Raw genomic sequence first — 20,080 nt, 5'->3', positions numbered from 1 at the left:
ATGTGCTTAATCGAAAGCATACTCTAAGATGGCGGGATTTCTCCTCACTGCCGAAGTGACGTCTGCGGTAGCTATCGGGTGGCATGGCACAGCGCACTGCTGAGAAAGAGCAGGCAGCCGACTCAGAAAATGAAGAGTACAACACGTGCTACATTATGTGGCCCCGTTCACATGGGCTGCCTGTAGGAAACTTGAGTCAGACTATCGGTTTTTGGAACCGATAATCTATCGACTGTTTTTGCAATCATGTTAGCAATTCATGTAGTTCTGTGACCAGGAAAGAACATTAACATTTTTGCACTCTGTATCACATGCGATACATCTGGCATTATAGGGTAAGCCTGAATACTTTTAGCACAAAATTTTGCCAATACGCATCAAAACTCTATGATTAAGACTTCTCAATGCTCATATGAGCCCTCTTAAAAATCTACAACATTTGAAGCATGAAGATGAAAGGAGAACACTGACAAAAAAAATGAAGTTCTAAATGACGTTTCGGCTCCCGCACAGGAGCCTTGTTCACAAAGAGCTCGCTGTTTGGCCATACGACCGGTGCAAGTTAACAAAGTTAAGGGTTTGACAGAAACATGTCTAGTCGGAAGTGTACATGAAGATGAAGGCAGAACACCAACAAAAAAAAAATGAAGTTTTTTTAAATGACGTTCCGGCCCTTTGTGAACAAGGCTCCTGTGCGGAGCCGAAACGTCATTTAAAACGTCACTTTTTTGGTCGGCGTTCTGCCTTCACCTTCACGTACACCCCCGACGAGCCTGGTTTCCGTCAAACCCTCGACTTCATCAAGATTTGAAGCAATTAGTATGTACCATTTTCACAGCTTTATTTAAAGAACAAAGAAAAATGAACTTTTTTTTTACCTTTCATGACTTTGTCTTTGCAAAAACAAGCATGAAGTAATGATGAATGCAGAGTGACAAAGAACGAGAAAGTCAGCAGCCAAGCCTGCACAAGGTGAGATCCACTAGCCACTCTTGGGCACTGCGTCGGCGTCACCTGATGGCTTGAGTCCCCGGATTGAGAGGTCATAGACCACTTCTTCAACCTTCTTCAGGTCATACTTGAGTGCATCGAACTTTTTGCGCAAGTTATCATTCTTCAGGTTGAGCAGCCGGAAACCTAAGTTCATCTCGGTTACAAATGCAGAGATCTTCAGGGGCCAGCTGTAGTTTCCAGCAGTCACGCTGTTCACAGCAAAGCGGCTCTGTGGAAGGTGTGCAAAGCAAGACATACACATAAGCTTAGTCAGTCCTGCAAGCTGCGCGTGCTTATGGGAACGCTTCGACGAGTATACAAAATCAGCGCATTACCTTTATTGCTGAGCATGTTTCTGGCTCCATTTTTATCTGCCCAAAATTCTTTCACAGAAGAATGACACAGCATGTTGACAGTCAGTGTTATCTTTTCATCGAAAGCAATTCTAGAAGTGTGTGATGAGAGGCTAGTTGTTAAGGTATTCTGAAGACACAAAACTACGCAGGAGACAGGACACAGAAAAGATGCAGACAGGACGAGCGTAGACTAACAACTGATTCATTGGACAAAAAACGACCTTCCTTTAAGAGCAACGCATGAGCAACCAAACTTAACGCCCAAAGCAAAAGTACACAATCTTATCAATCTTATATGTTGAACTTATAAGTTCAACAGAAGCCTGGAATTCTCTACCTGGGTCCATTCGTTCTTGTCCATCTCAAAACTTTGTAACTGCCGATGAAGACGCATAATAGCTGTGTATTCTTACCCTGTCGTTAACAGTTCCTTTCTTGTTTGATATTTCGTTTGTGATTTTAACTTTTTTGTAGTGCTCACTTTGTACATTTTGCTGCATTTTGTTACCTTGCATTTTGTGTTTTTCCCAATCCTGCCATAGCGCATATAATTGCACTGCAGTATGTATAAATAAATAAATAAATAAATAAATAAATAAATAAATAAATAAATGTATTTTGCCTTCCTAGTATAATATCTGCGAGTTGTGCTGTTCACATTTCAATTGGCTTGTTCGCGTTTCAATTGACGCTGATAGTACAGCTGAACCTGATGTCGTTGTCGCTGAGCCTCTGCTTGGGCAGTGCGTTTCGCAGCTGAGTTTGCCTCACTCGGTGGGGTAGAGTGTCACACAGACACAGACACCCTCTTCGGCCAGAAGAACCAGTGGTCAGCCACCCTCTGGTTACACCATTGCTCCACCACTATTGCCACGAACGCCTGTGGAGACCCCTTTACAGCTCTACTCTAAAATGCACAGGCAATCATACAATGTGATGTGACAAATCTGCGTTTGCAGTATTAGCTATACATCTCTCCTTTACACTGACTGCACTCTTATGGCATCTTAGAACATGATTTCGGCGCAGGCTTTTGGAGGCTGGAGGTATGCTGATGGGTGGTGGGGGGAGGAGGTCCTCTAGAGAGTGGAGGCTCCTAGGTGGGAGGTGCATTTTAATGCGCTAGCACGGATTTGAAGTGGATTTGAAGTGCGATTTCAATGCTACCGGGGCCACCGTGGAATAGTTGCGCCATCCAGTGGGTTGTTTAGACACTCCACATGTTCCTTGTGCAGTTTGTATTTTTCCCGCAAGCCGGCAATTTCTGAAATGCCCTTGAGGCTGACGTTTCAGCACAGTGCGCTGGCAGGACGACATCAGCCGCAGGAATGGCGTACGCTCGAGAAAATCTCGCTTCGTGCAATTCTGCTGCATCTGCAGCAGACTTTTTCTATGCATCAAGTAGCAGTGCCTCTGATGATGAAATTGCATCATCAAGTTTTGATTCAGACAAAGAAAGTGTGCAACCTCAGCACGAAACATGCCACCTGTCCGGCAGTAGGGTTTGTTTCCTGCTTCTTGACTGCTTGTGCGTTCCTGGAGCCAATTTATGCATCTCACTGATGTCATGAATTGTACGTCTGGTTTCTGTAATGTCCTGGCATCATGTGGGCAAGATTAAGTTCCATCTGCCCCAAAAAAGGAATCAGGCACAGTATAAATCAGGGCACCGACCTCGGATTGATGCTGCGTAATAGCACAGAGCTGTTCGTAAAACCTGTGAATGTTTTCCGACTGGTCCTAAATCATCTTAAAACATCTCCCGAAATAGTTTCTTGTAAAACCAAAGCATTCTAGAGAATTTTCAAGCAATTTACCATCAGACGTTGTTATAACGGACATGGAAAATACGAATTATTGGCTATATCGAACTGTTCCTATAAATTTTCCAACAAAAACATGCACGTCTGACTTAATACACTGAATGCGGTTTGCCATACTATGGTTCTAATGAACCTCCAAGTGCCAAGCTGTGCCCGCTTGAAAGGCAGGCGGCAGGCTTTGCCTTACTACACGAGCGACCAGTGGTGGTGTGGCAAGCGTTCGCACCATAATTGAAGCTTCATTTTATATCATTTAAAATTTTTATTATGAATTTTGGCTATATTTTAAACTATTTTTGATTTATTTGCTATAAAGAGGTTTCACTGTATTACCCCTTTGCTTTCATGTGAGTACACCATCTCAAATGGTGTGGGAGATACACCTTTTATGTTCCTGCAATTTTGTTTCGGCTTTTTTGAAAACGTTCTTAGCTCAAACTGATAATGTCCAGAAGTACATTTATCAAGCTATATTTGGATGCATTACATTCTACTTTTAAAATATTTTTGCTCGGAGTGAGAAATTCATATCAAGGACAGTCTGAAAACAGCTTTTTCATGTAGCACGAGAGAAAAACTTCCAGCTTAAAAAATTTCCGGGTTATAATTCCAAACTTTTAGTGGCTAGTTTAGCAGCAGATCTTAAACATTTTGTACATTCCAGAATGTTTTTATAATTTTTTTATCTCAAAGACATTGTTTTACCAATAGAATATTTCTCTTAATTTCCAGCTTTTCTGTGTGTTTGGCGATTTTTTTTTGCAATATTCGCACCAGGTATTGGTGCTGAAATAAATGGCTTCGGAAAGCACGTTCTATTGCCACTGTATACTGCGTTCTTTTACACCTCACATATTTTGCAGGAAAAAATTATGTCTCAAACCTATCAAGAACAGTCATTTGCCGATGGTAACGAAAGACAAGTGTCCCCTCCAGTCTTAGTGTGCCAGCACCAAGGCCTCCACTTACTGATTTCGCCAATCTCTGCCTGAAGCCTGCTTAATGTACCAAACAGAGCCTTGAACCTCAATCCCAGTGAAAACCGAAGTGCTAACGCACCTACTTCTCATTTGAACTAACCACATTGAATCATCCGTTATATTTTACCGATGGGAACACCGCTGGTCACCCATAGGAACACCTCTGGAGGAACACCTCTAGTTCTCGCAGACTCCACACTAATAAAGGATGGATTCCTAGAAAGGCTAGGTTTCAATCTCACAAGTTGTGCAATGAATTTTTCTTAGTCTCATGCCTCAAGCTAAACAGCAGAACCTGGTCAGTGTGATGAAACAAGTGCTTCTGCCTCCTTGATGACAAGAATTCAACGCCTTCATTGTGTTAAGCAGAAAAATAAGTCATTTAAACACTAAGAACGCCCTCCCTAGTATGGCAGAAAACCTGCAGAGAAATTGTCTCAGACAACTCTCACTCCAAAGAAATACTGACAAGCAGTCAGCATTTTTGCTTGCTTCAAGAAAATGACTTGTAATCCAATGGAGCCAACACAGAATGCTACGTCCATACACCATGTGTCTCACACAGCAGCTACCAATAACCATGAAATATAGGTGAGGACACCATCACTGTGGACTCAACAATAGTGGTAATGGCAGAAAAATTTAAGACTTATTACCCCATATTAAAATTTAAGCCCGAACCGGCAGAACGGCATGTGGCCTGCACGACAAACCCCGAAGGAAACCTGAGCCAAGCGCATTTCCTGGAGTTCAGAAAAACACGATTTCCACCCCTTCAGCTGACTCACCAGCTCATCGGCCATCATGAGAAGACCACTGAGGTAGTCATCCAGATCCAGGTGGAAGCCCTTGTCTTGCTCTACGCACACTGCACAGTTGAAAAAAAAAAAAAAAGAGTACCTGGTGGCAACGTTTCCACAATAAGAACTGCACAACGTAGTACCACTACTTGACCCTCTTTGCACTGAATGCCCTGCTCCTGTTGACGCAGGAGGTGTTGAAGTCCCATCAATTGAATTGAATTGAATTGAAATTTATTCCACAACAAAAAGATGCTGCGAGGAGGACAGGAGAAAAACTGTGTGAACAGCTTGAAAAGCCCTGACCCCCCAACACACGGGGTAGGACAGAAGCGTGCGGCAAGAGAACACAGTCGGATATGGCAACATCGTTGAAAAAGTTAGTATAAAACAGGTAAGAAGAACTAGAAAATCATATCACAACATTATACAAACAATAAACGCAGTTCTTTTGGTGTTATATCTGATATGTCAATGTTAGCATCCTTTATCATGTGATTCAGAAGTGTAGGCAATTTAAATTTTATCATTTTATCATTTTATCAAGGGGCAGGAAGTAACACAATCGACATGACTAGCAAACAACATCACATGGCATTGTCACAAGAGCCACTAGGAGGCGGGCAGTACACCTTTTACGACTCAAGCAACACCAAAGGACCGTCACTAAAGGCTTTTGGCCAGTACAGAACACCTCGTTACGGAAAAACATGAGACATGCGCAAGGCAGTTTAGCTGGGACTTGGGAGAAAGTAGAGTCCCGCTGTCAAGTTCCCAGGTGTTGTGTTTTCTCGGCTGCTATGTTTCTGTGAACCAGTCCTGCAGTAGCTCCCATAGAAACCCATGCAATACAGATTCTGCTGTTACGTCACAACTGTGGCAGAGTTCCTGCATGCTACGTTGCGCATGCCACTTCATCACTGTGCTTTACCCCATGCCGGCATTTTGACAGCCACGGTCAGCGCACGCGGAATGACGATGGCAGACAAGCTGAAGCGAGGACTCTAGACTCTATCAATGCTTGGCCGCCACTGTGTTCAGTGACTTCCGGCGCGTTGCACACATGCCAAGCATGCTCACGGGTGGCTTGAGTCTTGTTGCGGCTATTGGAGCAGTTCCATTGATGCTATGGAGTAAACATGAACAACCGAACGCTCGAAAACAAACAATGCCGCGGCTGACGCCGCTTGGGCAACACTAGAGTTACACTGGTTGGTGCCACTGTCATCTGCATTAGCCTTATCGCCTGCAGCAAAAACTGTGCAGTAGTGAACATGCATGCATGAACGCCGCTTGCTCTGCCCACCCTCCCTCTTTGCTGCCGCCTCATTTTCACTAACAACTGCTCAGGCAGGCGGAAAGCCAGAAAGCCTTGAAAATTCCAGAGAAGCATGCTGCCCCTCATAAAAGTAAAAAAAAAAAGAAAGGTAGACAACGATGTGCATTTTTTCATGTGTGCTCCCTGGCTAGTAAGTTTTTTCTTCCGTGGTCTCATGAAAAACAGCGAATGCATATGGTAAGCCTCAAGAAACTGGTCTTAAAATCTACTTTTCCTATTTTTAGGCTAATCCTAATGAAACTATAAACCTTGCTTAGTTTTTATGCTGATTTCAAATATGCAATTGCTTTCTCTATAAATCATTGGTTCCCGAGATAATATTTGTTATTAGCAATTCAATAGTATATCTCGGTATAAAAAGAACGGCTCAATCAATGCTAATGCACGGCCATGTGGCATTATGAGTAAAGAGTACAGTGTCCATCTTATCCTAATGAGTAATCTAGAGCACTTTAAATATTCACATTCAAAGTTTTGTATCAAGCATCCATAAACTTTGCACAATCATAACCTTTTGAAGCCTGAATGAAAAATTGTCCTCTGAACATAGCAAACATCATACCTTCATCCCCGTCTAGTAAAAAAAAGATTACATCTCTGCCTGGGCCAAAATGCAGAAAAATCAACACATGAAAACAGCCACATGTCCAAAATTGCATGCCTCCTAATCTGCTTCTGTGCACATTCAGCCCATGATCCAAATTCAATATAATGGCCAATATACTGACTCATACAGGAAAAAAATGATACACTTGGGTAACCCCCAAGGGTACCATTTTTTTCCGGTCCCAGCCATATATTTCAAAAGCGCGATTTATAGAAAAATCAATTTTTGGGTGATCTTTTGATATCAAGGACCAGTGTCATCCCCTTAAAACAAAGGCAGTGAAAATTTTTTAAACAAACACAATTTCAACATGCTAAGTGCTGAAATGTTCACTGTACTGAATGTGCACTGTTAAGACATCTGCAGAGCTTTATTTTCCAATGCAAACTCCACAACACAAACTGAACATTGAGTTATAAATTACAATGAAAGGAGTGCTGTGCAGTGGCATGGCAGTGCGCAGCCATGGCTGTCAGAGTGAGCGATTGCTCTTATAACGTGACAGTAGCAGTAGATATCCCTATCTCCACAGCTCACACGACGTTCTCTACCCTGGCCTATTACAGTGAACTTTCCTCAGCAAACTCTACCCTCTGCAAGGCTTCTCTTCTACCAGCCAGCGCATACCTTCACTCAAAACCTTCATGCCCCGAGTCTCTTCCTTCCATTTTCGGACCTCATCCAACACCACATGGGCTGCCAAACAGTGCAGCTCATTGACACCCACCAGGGCTGATGGCGCCTGCAGCATTCTTCCAATCGACCTCCTTCACCACATGCGTAACACTCTTCGCCCATAGAACCTTCGTTCTGCCCAATTCTGCCCAATACCATGAAATAGAACACACCCATGCCTCATGTCACATCGCTCCGCCTTTCTCCCACACCGCTGCATATGTAAACATCACCTTGTCCCGAAGTGGCAACATCCGAACTATTTCCTTCACCCAGGCTCCCTCCACACACTTTTATGCCATATACACAGCCTCAATGGCCGCACTCTGTGCTCTCCAATTCCCGCATCTCTCCTAGACCTGTCACAGTCAAACGGACATCTAGCCATGCTGGAATTAGAGGCAATGAATAGGCACACCAGCTTGCCTGCAATACTCTACACCAGGCACGGGGGTGATCCTCTGTTCAAGTTCGCCAGCCAGTGATGAAGATCTACTGTTAACCCTTTGAGGGTCGAATTATTTTGAAGAAAACTTTCCCAGGTGGTCAAATTACTTTATTGCGGATCTTGAATCTACAAAATGTATATAATCGAGAATAAATAGTACAAAAAAATAGGAACAGTACTTTGGTGACAGCATCACTCACAACTGGAAAATGTTCAATAGAATAGAATAGCAACGGTGATAAGCAAGCTAAGAGCAGCGCCAATAAAGATAGAAATCAACTTCGGCAGCCCCTGCAAGATAGTGCTGACAAAAAGAAAACTCAAATTTCGCGCGACTCCGTTGCGATCACGCGGCAAAACCAAAACTACAAAAGGGGTGTTGCCGCAGTCTGTGCCGCCGCACTAAAGCTAGACATAAGTTCTGCTTATCTCCGTAAGAAGGCAGCACAAAATTCAAACACTTCTTGTAAGTCCTAAGAGGTGGCAGCACCCCCCAGTGAGCACGCATTGCTCTTTTGGCGCAAAATTTCAAACGGAAGATTGAAACCGTACCCGTACGGCAAAGACCTTGCGGGACAAAAAACTGCCGCTGTACATATACGGCAAAAACCTTCAAAGGGTTAAGAAGTGAATCATGCAGCACTACACTCACGTGCGTGAATCCCTCCTGATGGCTCCTTCCACCCACCTGAATCACTCCATTAGCCATACCTCCTGAAAAGTGCAGCTCTAAACTCCAGAAGGACATTCCTCCTCTGAGTGCACTCCTACCTTTCCTGTCTAAACTGCCCCCACCATAATGGAAACTTAGCATGTTGCGTTGAGTTGCCCCATCACCCTGCAATCCCCATACTTCCTCATCCCCAATCCTCCACATGGCATGACTCGCTAACTCACTCTGGTGTGATAGGCAAAGGAAACAAATGATTTTCTCTCTCTCTGATGATGCCACTACCCTGGGGAAAGAAGGGGGGATTTGAGTGGAGGCATACCCTCCGTATGCCTGCCCATTCAATCAAGCCTGGCCATCCCTGCCCAAGGAACAGTCCTTGTCCTTGCTTCAAGATGGCAGAGAAAGCGGTGCACGGTGGCTTCGGCTATCACCATCAGAATTGTACAGACTACAATGCGGCAGAGAGTGCCGGTGAGCAGTAAGCACTGTGGGGCGCCAGCAGACACTCGCTCGTTGTTTTGTGGAGTGACCTGAGGGCCATGCAAAGTGCTGGTTGAAGACCCCTTTTTTAAGTTCTCATATGCAGATTTCAAAATCTTCCTATATCACCAAAACTTTTTGGGATAAGAGAAATAGCCGACATTTAGAGATATGCGAGTTTGCATTAGCGAGGGTTTACTACAAACGAGTACATGCCCACCACCACCTTATCAACATTTCATCCCATTCTTCCATATTGTTCGCACCACAAAATGGAAAATGCATCTCTGGCAGTTGCGAAAACAATGTACAGTAAGAGCAAACTGCACTGCTTTGACCAACACAGTAACAGTTTTTTCTGTGGTTGCTTTGAGTGTGCCCGATCAAGCAACAGATGTGGTTTAGGCAACGCTATGGCAGGTGTGACTGATGGCAAGTATTAACTCACAGCCCAGCATATCAGCCACCTGATCGCGCTGCACAAGACGCTCTTCCTCAAGGTAGACGGTGAGGGCCACCAGGAAACATAGCCTCTGGGTCACAAACCGCCAGTGGTCATGGAACCTGCACCCACAGACAAACAACGCTGGTAAATTGCTACGGCAACAGAAATGCACCATGAGGCATGCATGCGTGGCATGGCAGGTTCAAATGTCAAAGGAACCCTGAAAAGATTCAGATGGGTGAATTCTGTAGATCTGCAGAGGTGGTCTTTGTGGGTATCCAAGTCAAATTAAAGCTCTCTATGCACCCTATAATTTAGAAATACTTTTTAAAGGGACAGTGAGGAGAACACTATTAATATTTTTTTTATAGCAAAATCCGATAGTTCAGCATGTCATGGCTTTGTTGCCACTTGGCCGGCAGCGAAAGATGCATTTATTTCTAAGAAATTTGGATTCGAAGTTGAAAAAGTTTTTCCCGCCGCTCTGATTCAAACTTGGGATTCTCCTATGACGACACAGGACTAAGTGACGTGAAACATGATGTGAACATGACGTAACGCAGACTCCGTGATTTCTGGCAGCTGGTAGTGCGGCCTAGCAGCAGCCGAAACGAAAGCTACCGCCGGCCGCACGTTGAAGGCATCTATCGGCTATTGCGGCCGTCGTTACAGTCGCTTCGCTTACGTTTGCACTGGCGTTGTGCCAGAGTTACGATGGATCTTGTTCTCGAAGTCGTCAACGAAGTTCTCGCAAATAGACACCTTTAGCATACCGTGTACCTTGTTACCGCTAGCGGAATACCGAAAGCCCGCCTATGGGCCGGTGAGCAGGCGCTGATTGGTCCCGATGCTTCAGGCGCGCGCGTAGCTGCCGGGCACGTGGCGCCATCTGGCGACGTCAAGGAGATTTGCGCATGCATTGGCTGCGCCTCAGTGATTTACGGCTTCTCGGGTCCTAGAGTTGCTAGAACCAGTGGTTCTAGCAACACTGCTTTGTCCTATGACGTCATCACGCTTGTACTTGCGAGTTTGGCCTGTGGCGGCGATACCTGTATTTTGGTTCTTGCTCTTTTCTACGTTACAATAGCGTTGTTGACAGTATGAGTGGCGTTTCTGTAATCAGGAGCTGGTATTCTGCCGATACAAGCCAACTTCAATTTCTCCTCAGTGTTCCTTTAAAATTCTCTGCTCGCAGTAGCTCGCAACCGATTAGGGCGACGCACCTCATCACGAGCCCCCTACCTCGATGACGTCAGTGGACAAAAAAGCCAGTCTTAAAGTTTTCCCCGTCACAAGACACCGGACACACACACCGTGTTCCGAAACTCTTTTTTTTTCTGTGCTTGTACAGTTCGTGCCTACAAATTTTCGTCACTGAAAAGCTTGTTGCTGCCTTCATGGAGGTGAAGGCATTTCGCTCAAAAACAGATTGGCAGCGTCATCAGTGCTTCAGCTTCCAGACTCACTCGCATGCAGGCATGATAAATATGCAACTGAGGCTGAATCAAAAGTGCATGACACACCTGTAGTACTGCCCCTCAGGAATTTTGGACTTCAGCACCTGGTACTGGTCTCTGATGGTGGCGAACTGTGCCTTGCTCTTCTCACACACCTCAGGGACTACGGACAGTCAAGTGTTGACCAAATAGTCAGCACATACATCAGAAACTGTTTTCACAACCAAAACAAAAAAAAAGGGAAAAAAGTCTGTCTAAGAAACAGAAACTAACACCTTAGTCACACGCACATTTTCTACTTGTGTTGAGCTTGATCTACATCAAATCTTTCAAATGCCATCAATATAACCTGTTGCTACACAGTCAGACTCCATTTTTCTGATATGGATAGTCTGCATTCAAAGAGGAATGGCAAAATGTGTCTGAAGCAGCACGCCGCAACCTACAAATTCTGATGACTTTGCTTGTGGATATCTTGTGAGGGAAACACTCAAATTCAGTGTGGTAGAAGAGGAATGTTTTAGCAAATCCCCATGTTTGAGTACTGAGCAGCCAAAGTTTGCAGCGCATGCAAGTATAGGTGTGGCCAAAAGTAAACGGAGAACAGTGTTGCCTTCTAACATATTTTGCACGCTGTATAATTAAAAATGGGAGCTGTGCTATGTGCAGGCAGGTAGAGGACCCGATGCGCTTTCTCATGGGCAAATGTTTCTTCATGTCCGATAGGGAATGCATGATCGCACTTACAGCAGAATAACGTACTCTGTTTACCTATGTCTGCATCTGTACATCAAAGTGTTCAATATGCCCAAACTATATTGTGAGGTTTCAACAACAAACAGTTATTTTATTATTTAAAGGGACAGTGAGGAGAGCTCTATTAATATTTTTTTTAAAGCAAAATCTGATAGTTCGGCATTTCATGGCTTTGTTGCCACTCGGCCGGCAGCGAAAGATGCATTTATTTCTAAGAAATTTGGATTCGAAGTTGAAAAAGTTTTTCCCGCCGCTCTGATTCAAACTTGGAATTCTCCTATGACGACACAGGACTAAGTGACGTGAAACATGACGTACACATGACGTAACGCAGACTCCGTGATTTCTGGCGGCCAGCAGTGCGGCCTGGCAGCAGCCGATAAGAAAGCTACTGCCGGCCGCATGTTGAAGGCATCTATCGGCTATTGCGGCCGTCGCTACCGTCGCTTCGTTTACGTTTGCACCGGAGTTTTGCCAGCGTTACAATGGATCCCGCTCTCGAAGTGGTCAAAGAAGTTCTCGCAAATAGACACCTTTAGCATACCGTGTACCTTGTTACCGTTAGCCTGTAGTTAGCCGAATACCGGGTGCCCGCCTACCGCCGGTCCGCCGGTCAGCAGGCACTGATTGGTCCCAATGCTGCAGGCGCGCGCGTAGCTGCCGTGTATGTGGCGCCATCTCGCGATGTCAAGGAGATTTGCGCATGCATTGATTGCGCCTCAGTGATTCGTGACTTCTGGTGTCCTAGTGTTGCTAGAACCATTGGTTTTAGCAACACTGTTTTTGTCCTATGACGTCACCACGCTTGTACTTGCGAGTTCGGCCTGTGGCGGCGATACCTGTATTTTGGTTCTTGCTCTTTTCTATGTTACAAGAGCTTTGTTGTCAGTGTGAGTGGAGTTTTTGTAATCAGGAGCTGGTATTCTGTCGATACAAGCCAACTTCAATTTCTCCTCAGTGTCCCTTTAATGATTGATCCACTTGCTTAGAGAGTTCAAGGGAGCTGATGGCATCCTCTGACTGTGCTTGCCGAACTCAAATGCGATTAGTGAAGCACGCTTGAGCTGAACAGGATGACAGACAAGTACGTTTGGAAACAGTTTGTGTTCACAGTAAGTTGAGTTTGATCAGTGTTGACTTCAGCAGGATGAAAAGTGGCTGAATGACTTTGGTACAATAAAATAACGATGCTTTCGAGTTTCCTCACAGAGAGAAACTCACTCCATGAAAGAGGGGCAGTTGGCTTCTCCCGTCTAAGTCTGCCTCTCAACACATAGCATATAGGTGCGAGAGTTTCCCAGTGTTTAGTGTCTCAACCTTTATGCCTCAGTTAACAATTGTATGTTTGATTAACAGCCTTGGAACTATTTTCATAAATCAAGAATGACTTATTTCCTAGAGCCAGAAAAAAAAAGGGGGGGGGGGGGGGGGACCGAATGTTTGGAAAATGTTTCAAGCAAATTCAATGGGAGTCTTTCCATGGGCTGATGTCTCTACAAGGCATACGCAGATAGTTCAGGCCACAGAAAAATAAAGGCCAGAAAACTGCACCTGAACAAGACAACACTACTTACTTTAGATAGAAGTACCACAAGCCTCTTTTTTGCCATTTCCTATAGCATTTATGAGTAGAGATGGATTGTGGGTTTTAACATCCAGATTAAATAAGATCACCCGGGGCTATTTAATGTGCGCTGGCAAGGCAAAGCATACGGGTGTTTTTGTTTTTGCCTCCAATGAAATGCAGCTTCGAATGAGCCTTAAACTGCACTGAAGAACAACTGTGATGACTAATCGTGATGATCATGATAAATTTTAATGGCCCACGGGGAACTATGGCCAAACAGCGCCTAGGCACAAGGTGTTTTTGTCTTCTAAGGGTGGAGTGAAAGAATCATTTCCCAAGCATTTCACCCTAAGGAAGCTGAGCACCAGACCAGTAGAAAGCTTGTATCCACTGCATGACCGGTGGGTACCTGGCGGCACTGGGGATTGAACCCTGCACCTCCGGCATGCAAGGCGGATGCTCAAACCGCTAGGCCAGGGGTTCTCAAACTGGGTTCCGCGGAACACAGGGGTTCCGCGGGCTGTCTTTTTGTGTTCCGCGAGAACCCTCACTGGCCCTGACCCGGCAGCTGATATGAGACTGGCTCTGAGTGCTGCTGAGCCACGCTTTGACTTGCTCTCAAAAGGGAAGCAGTACCACCCATCATATTAGTATTTGTATTAATCGGTGCAATAAACATTTAACTTTTGCAACTCTCTCTTTGCAAAAATGCACTCGACAACATTGCTGGTAAGTGAAAGCAGGGTGGGGGGGGGGGTTCCCTGGAACTTATTGAAGGTTTTTGGGGTTCCTCCAAGCAAAAAAGTTTGAGAACCCCTGCGCTAGGCCACTGCTGCGGTAGTTCAGGCTAAGAAAGACTGTTATACTGGCTAATGGGGTGCGCTTTGACGAATTCATCAATCGCTTTGTGCACCCCGAGCTGGAGAAGACTGCTCATAGCAGCATTGTTAGGAAGGTGCAGGGCAGTTTTATATGGTCTTCGGAGCAGGCGATCTACCCGGCCACTCTTGACAGGTGAGAGGTGCAGGTAGGGGAGGAAGTAAGTGATCCTATACAGGTAGAATGCTTAAACTAGGTGGCACGTGTCTGCTTCATGCATGCCCCTGTGGCAATCAGAAATCCTTTTTATGAGAGCGCAGGTATTTTGCAGACCTCCGCATGGCACTGATAGCGATGGTATTGGAGCTGGTATCGGAAATGCTGAGGTCTAGAATTCTTATGTTGCTTACCTCTAGGATGAGCTCCTCACTGAGGTATGTATGTGGACATTGTCAGTAGGGAAGGGTCTTTGGGGAGAATGAGAAAAATTTCCGATAGAGGAGCTCGGCAGCTGAGGCTGATGCTCTGCACATATTCTTGGATCGGTTTTGCTGCTCTTTGGAGGGTGTATTTGATTATGCAACAATTGCCCATGGTCTAGGGCTAGTATGGTGGATAATTTTTGCGCGAGGGGGGATGAAAGCGATATGAAAGAGGAAAAGAGATAGGACAGCCCCTTGCAGGGTGCATCTACTACCGAAAGTGAAAGTCTGGGATGCAACCGGTCCGAGGTGTATTGCCATGGTTCTGTTGGTTAAAAGGCAATCATATATTGATGAGTGTGGAAACCCATGTTGAGCTGACTGAGGGTTTGCTGAATAGCAGCGTGTCGCAAATTGTTAAAAGCTGTAGTCAGGTCAAGTGCCAATATTGCTTTGGTCAGATACAGAAATTCGTAATTTAGTACCTCATCCTTAAGCTGAAGCATTACATCCTGGGTGGAGATCACCAGCCAAGTGCCAAAATCACTGAGCCACTGCAGTAGGCCACTTATGAGTACCATTCAAGTATTCAGGATAAGACTTTCAATGTAAGGTGCCTATTGTGGGGAACGCACATGGAATTTAGGATAGGTTGGTTTATGAGGTCTGATGTCCTAAGGTGACTCAGGTTATGAGGGATGCCGCAGTGGAAGCTCTGGATAATTTCAACCACCGGGAGTTTTTTAACGTGCACAGACATCGCGCAGTACACGGGCCTCTAGAATTTCGCCTCCATCGAAATGCTACCGCCGCAGCCAGGATCAAACCTGCATCTTTCAGGCCCACAGTCGAGCACCATAACCACTAAGCCACCGTGGCAGCTGGGACTGCCCATCTGTTGTCCATCATGACTTTTTAATACCATTCAAGTACTCAGGATGACACTTTCAATGTAACAAGTCTATTTTAGGGGCTGCACATCTATCAAGTCGCACCCCATAATTCACTTGAAGTGTCTGGCAGATGCTGCACTCAACTTGTAACAAACTTCAAAGATGAAATGCCTTTTCACTGCTTCATGAAAAGATGGCAAAGATATGAGTTAATGCATTTTTACATGCTGAAATTTTACCTGGGCTATGAGGCATGACATAGTGGATTGCCGTAAATTTTGCCATTAATAATTTTTTACTGTGCACCAAAATTCCGCATATCAGTGGCAATCAAACTCAGCGGCAAGACACAACAGCTGGTGTGTCAATGCAGCAGGTAAAGATACAGTATACCCAATAAGCTGAAATTAAACCACATGATTTTGACTGCTTTTTTTCTGCATATAGGCATGCTGTTGAACAAGGCAACAACTTCCACCTTTAGAGAGAATTTTTTTTTGTTATTGTGAGTGCACTCGCAGCTGGTACAGAAAATCCCAGCGATGACAAGAAAAATAGGGTGACGTCATCAAGCGGCCCCAGGATGCGCACAGCAAGCCGTACACCGCCACTTTAGGCAGTCATATACATGTCGTTTCGTCTATATTGTTACGGTATATGCTGATGCAGAGCACTGCGCCAGAAGATGAAGCATGGTGCGAGTGCACGCGACAGGCAGAGAGAGAAGAGAATGTCACGGCTACTCCGTCTCCTCTGCAACCTTGTGTGGTTCTCTCTGGGCCTTCGTACCAAAATTAGGTGCAACTGTTTGTCGTACTGCATGGTGTCGTACAATGGTCTCTGCACATAGCTAACAAGTACTAGTCAAGTTGGAGGATAGCTTGCAACCGGGATTTGAACTGACAACATATGCACCTTCAGTTGTATGCCTTCCCAGACTTTTTATCTCTCCCCATAAGGCGTGGTTGAGGTGTCCGTTGAAATGTGAGACAGTTACTGTGCAATTTCCTTTCCTAAAAAACCAATTTTCGCATTACATTAGTGAAGCAACTGTTCACTGTACACCATTGTGGGTGGTGCAATACTATCTCTCGTTCCTTATGGCATAAGCCATAAGGATTGCAGGCTTGCGACAGGTATTCGAACCGAGTGTCCGAGCGTTCCACTCTGACCATTGTGGATTCAGCGTTTGTGGAATCAGCGCTCAGAGGCACATCTTTGTTACATTTCTCAGCGTGTAACCTGCGTCGAGGTCAAACGCTGACAATGACATACAAATGCTTTTGCTTTCACGTAAGCAGTCTTAAGCGCCCTCTGGATTTTTTGTCAGACTCATTCCTCCAGGCCAAAAATACCTTGCATGTATGAAAGCAGGGTCCATTCACCTCATCCTCTCTATGTATTCATGTTTGGTGTGTCTATCGCGATGAACTCACTGGTGGTAATGCCTGTCTGCTGGTGGATGGCTTGCAGCAGGGTGAGGATGCCACGAGCTGTCTGTTCCAGATCACGCACAGCCAGGCGGATCTCCTGCACATGTAACACACAGCTCCATAAAGACATAAGCATACAGAGGTGCACAGTCGTCCACACACTAGTCTAGAGTGCCTGAGCAGCATGCCCTGTTGTGCACTTATGAAAACTGCCGCTGCCTGGTGGGCCTGATAGAGCTTTTAAAGACATGAGGAGTAAACAAAATCCATGGGAACTTGAATGCACAATAACGCCACGTTTGGGGTCCTAGGCCACTCATAAATGACACAAGTGTGCTCCTCGGTGCGCCGTTCGAGCATTCTAGACAGGTGTGGGGGCGACTGTACAAAAGTTGAACCTAACTTAGATAAATTTGGTGATAAATGCAGCAAGGGAAACTATTTTGTTCTGCTTTTACCACCATTTACAACATGTCAATGCTTATACACTGATGGACTTCCTAGTACACGTGAGTGACGCAGCCGGCGTTCTGGTGAAAAGAATCCGATAAAGAAACACCTCTCCGCTTGATGCAGAGCACCATCAAGATTTTTGACATGCTTCAAGTTACTTTAATCTCTCAGTAACCAGAGCACGCTACATTTTTCTGGGCTCAGCTAGCACCTTTTTCTTTTTGGATAGCTGTAAACGTACTTTAATAGTACCAGCCCTATCTATATCAACTTACAGCACGATGAAATTTTATTCTTTTATTAGGCTGAACTAGAATGCAGGGGAACGCAGCTAAATGATAGCAAGAAACCAAGAAACCGGCCTCTTGGCGTCCACCAGAACGATACCCAACCGCTAGAACTGACAGCTCGCAAACTCGGTGCTGGCACAAGCGTTTGTACGAAGTTTTGGCGGCCGCGGGTCCTTCAGCGTTCGTTTGAGTGGTGGCACGTGTGTTCGAACGCCAGAGCGGCACGTCTCAATAAAAAACTGTGTGCCAAAGAATGACACTTCCAGCCTCCGATATTCCTGCATCCAGAACCAAAAACAAATAATGGCTTTTGAATTTCCCGTAAACAAAAAGCACGTGCAGGCTGCAGTTTTGTATGAGCGCAATTAATGAAAGCGTTTTGACAAGACCGGTTGTCGAAGCTCAACTTGCCTCACGGACGTCTTGCTCATTATCCAAGTACTCCTGGAACGAAAGAAACACGTCGCTCACGGACTGAGACATTTTGGACTAATGTGCTGAGATTATCTACGAGAATATGCGAGTAAAGCACAGGCAAGCTTTCTACCGGCAGACGAAATGCAAAGATGCAAACAGAGCAGCATGCGAAACACGACGCTAACGGCGCTGCTCGCTCGAGGTTGCCAGATGCTACCGTCGATTTGCTCCGTCAACGATGAACCAGATAACCAGATGAAGTTGTTACTTATTATTTTATTTTTCTTACTTACAGGCGCCCTCTTCCGATTTGCGATTGTTTTGCTTCTGTTTTCTTCGGCAGTCGTTTTCTCGCTTTGTCACTGGAGCGCCACATTTTTGGTGGCGGTACGGTGATAAAGTTCTGCCCACGGCCCGAAACAAGCGATTCTGCGACGGTTACGTTGGACACTGACCGCCATGCTGACCGCAACCCGATCTGTCTTTTTCACTGTTCGCATCGCAGTCAGACGCTAATAACAGGGCGATGATACAACCAAGCGCTGCAGGTCACTGAGAGCCGCTGCCGCCAGCGAAGCCACGCTGCGCAAGTTACGATCAGTAGAAGGTATAAATACAGTGAAGTAGAATACTCTAGGTCAGGGGTTCTCAAACTTTTTTGGTTGGAGGAACCCCAAAAGCCTTCAATAAGTTACAAGGACCCCCCCCCCCCCCCCCCCCCCCGCTTTCACTTACCAGCAATGTTGTCGAGTGCATTTTTACAAACAGAGAGTTTGAAAAGTTCAATGTTTATTGCACAGGTTAACACAAATACTAATGTGATGAGTGGTACTGCTTCCCTTTTAAGAGCAAGTCAAAGCGTGGCTCAGTAGCACTCAGAGCCAGTCTCATATCAGCTGTCGGGTCAGGGCCGGTGAGGGTTCTCGCGGAACACAAGAAGACAGCCCGCGGAACCCCTGTGTTCCGCGGAACCCAGTTTGAGAACCCCTGCTTTAGGTCACTGTAGTATAAATGTGGCGCTCCGGTGGCAAAACGAAGAAACGAACGCCAAAGAAAATAGACGCAAAACTATCGCAAACCGCGTGAGCGCGTCTATCTCTGACGGAGACAGGCATGTGTAAACTGGGCCTTTTGTCACGCGCTCCGCAGTCCGCATTTGGCGATAGTGCGTCTAATATATTGTCACTAGTAGTGACGGCAGTAAGAGAGAGAGTAAAGGGCTTCTAAAATAACCTGTTTATTGGGCAGACCTGCGCCCACAAAGAACGGTTTCACAACAAAGTTTTCGGCGGTCGTCGAACTGAATTCCTGCTGCTCTCGGCCGCGCTCATTTTAAAGCAGGCAAGGAACCTGCGAGATAAGAAGCCAGGAGCAACTACAACAATATGGAAAAAAAAAATGTGAAAGCAGTTGAGCGATTAATCAAAATAAGTCCGGTCCATGATTAACAAGAGCAAAAAATGACGAAGACGGCAGAGAGGGTCCTCTTCGAAGACAACGCAGCACGTGCTCACTCGCAGCTGAACGTTCGTTAGGAAAAAGCAGCTTTATATGCACACACACAAAAAAAGAAAGGCGAAGATATAAAGAAAGCAAGAAACCAAAATTCACTGAAGCCGCACCAGGGATTCTAATCATGAATGTGTTACACGCGCAAGAACAACAAAACAAAGCAAAGCAGTGAACATCGGCGCAAAAAAAAAAGGACAGGGAGAAGGAAAGAAAGGGAGGAGCGATAGAAGAAAGGATAGGCGTAGGGCCGCAATATGCACTATGTCCAAAAAATCTCTGCCTCTCCCGTAAACGAGATTAGAGTAAGCATGAAATGTTTACGGGCCTAATGTCATCTCGGTGGACACCCGAACCGCACCGTACAGGAAGGGAGGAACGCCACCACCCGTTCAGCGCGGTGCCTTGCCATTTGAACGCAAGGTTTTTTGAGGAAAGGAAATGG

At 45.4% G+C, this 20,080-nt stretch overlaps 1 protein-coding gene across 1 annotated transcript; it reads right to left on the bottom strand.

Annotated features, from left to right (window-relative positions):
• Positions 1 to 824: 824 nt before the first annotated feature.
• trsn (translin) lies at positions 825 to 18,305 on the bottom strand. Its single transcript, XM_089548742.1, has 6 exons — positions 18,121 to 18,305; positions 16,970 to 17,063; positions 11,143 to 11,239; positions 9,623 to 9,738; positions 4,941 to 5,020; positions 825 to 1,222 (listed from the first exon to the last, which is right to left on the bottom strand). The coding sequence occupies exons 1-6, from the start codon at positions 18,190 to 18,192 to the stop codon at positions 983 to 985; spliced, it is 699 nt and encodes a 232-aa protein (XP_089404868.1). The 5' UTR covers positions 18,193 to 18,305; the 3' UTR covers positions 825 to 982.
• Between the last annotated feature and the right edge of the window lie 1,775 nt (positions 18,306 to 20,080).

The sequence above is a fragment of the Amblyomma mixtum genome, chromosome 6, assembly GCF_055824585.1.
Source record: "Amblyomma mixtum isolate Tamu chromosome 6, ASM5582458v1, whole genome shotgun sequence".
In the NCBI taxonomy this organism is placed as follows: domain Eukaryota; kingdom Metazoa; phylum Arthropoda; class Arachnida; order Ixodida; family Ixodidae; genus Amblyomma; species Amblyomma mixtum.
This window is presented reverse-complemented; position numbering and strand designations above follow the sequence as displayed.

Bases quoted from the DNA above. Each gene is read 5' to 3' on its own strand.
- trsn (XM_089548742.1), bottom strand. From the start codon at position 18,192: ATGTCTCAGTCCGTGAGCGACGTGTTTCTTTCGTTCCAGGAGTACTTG. The intron at 17,064-18,120 runs GCAAGTTGAGCT...TTACATGTGCAG, and splicing joins ATGAGCAAGACGTCCGTGAG to GAGATCCGCCTGGCTGTGCG. The intron at 1,223-4,940 runs GTGAGTCAGCTG...CACCTTCCACAG, and splicing joins TCATGATGGCCGATGAGCTG to AGCCGCTTTGCTGTGAACAG.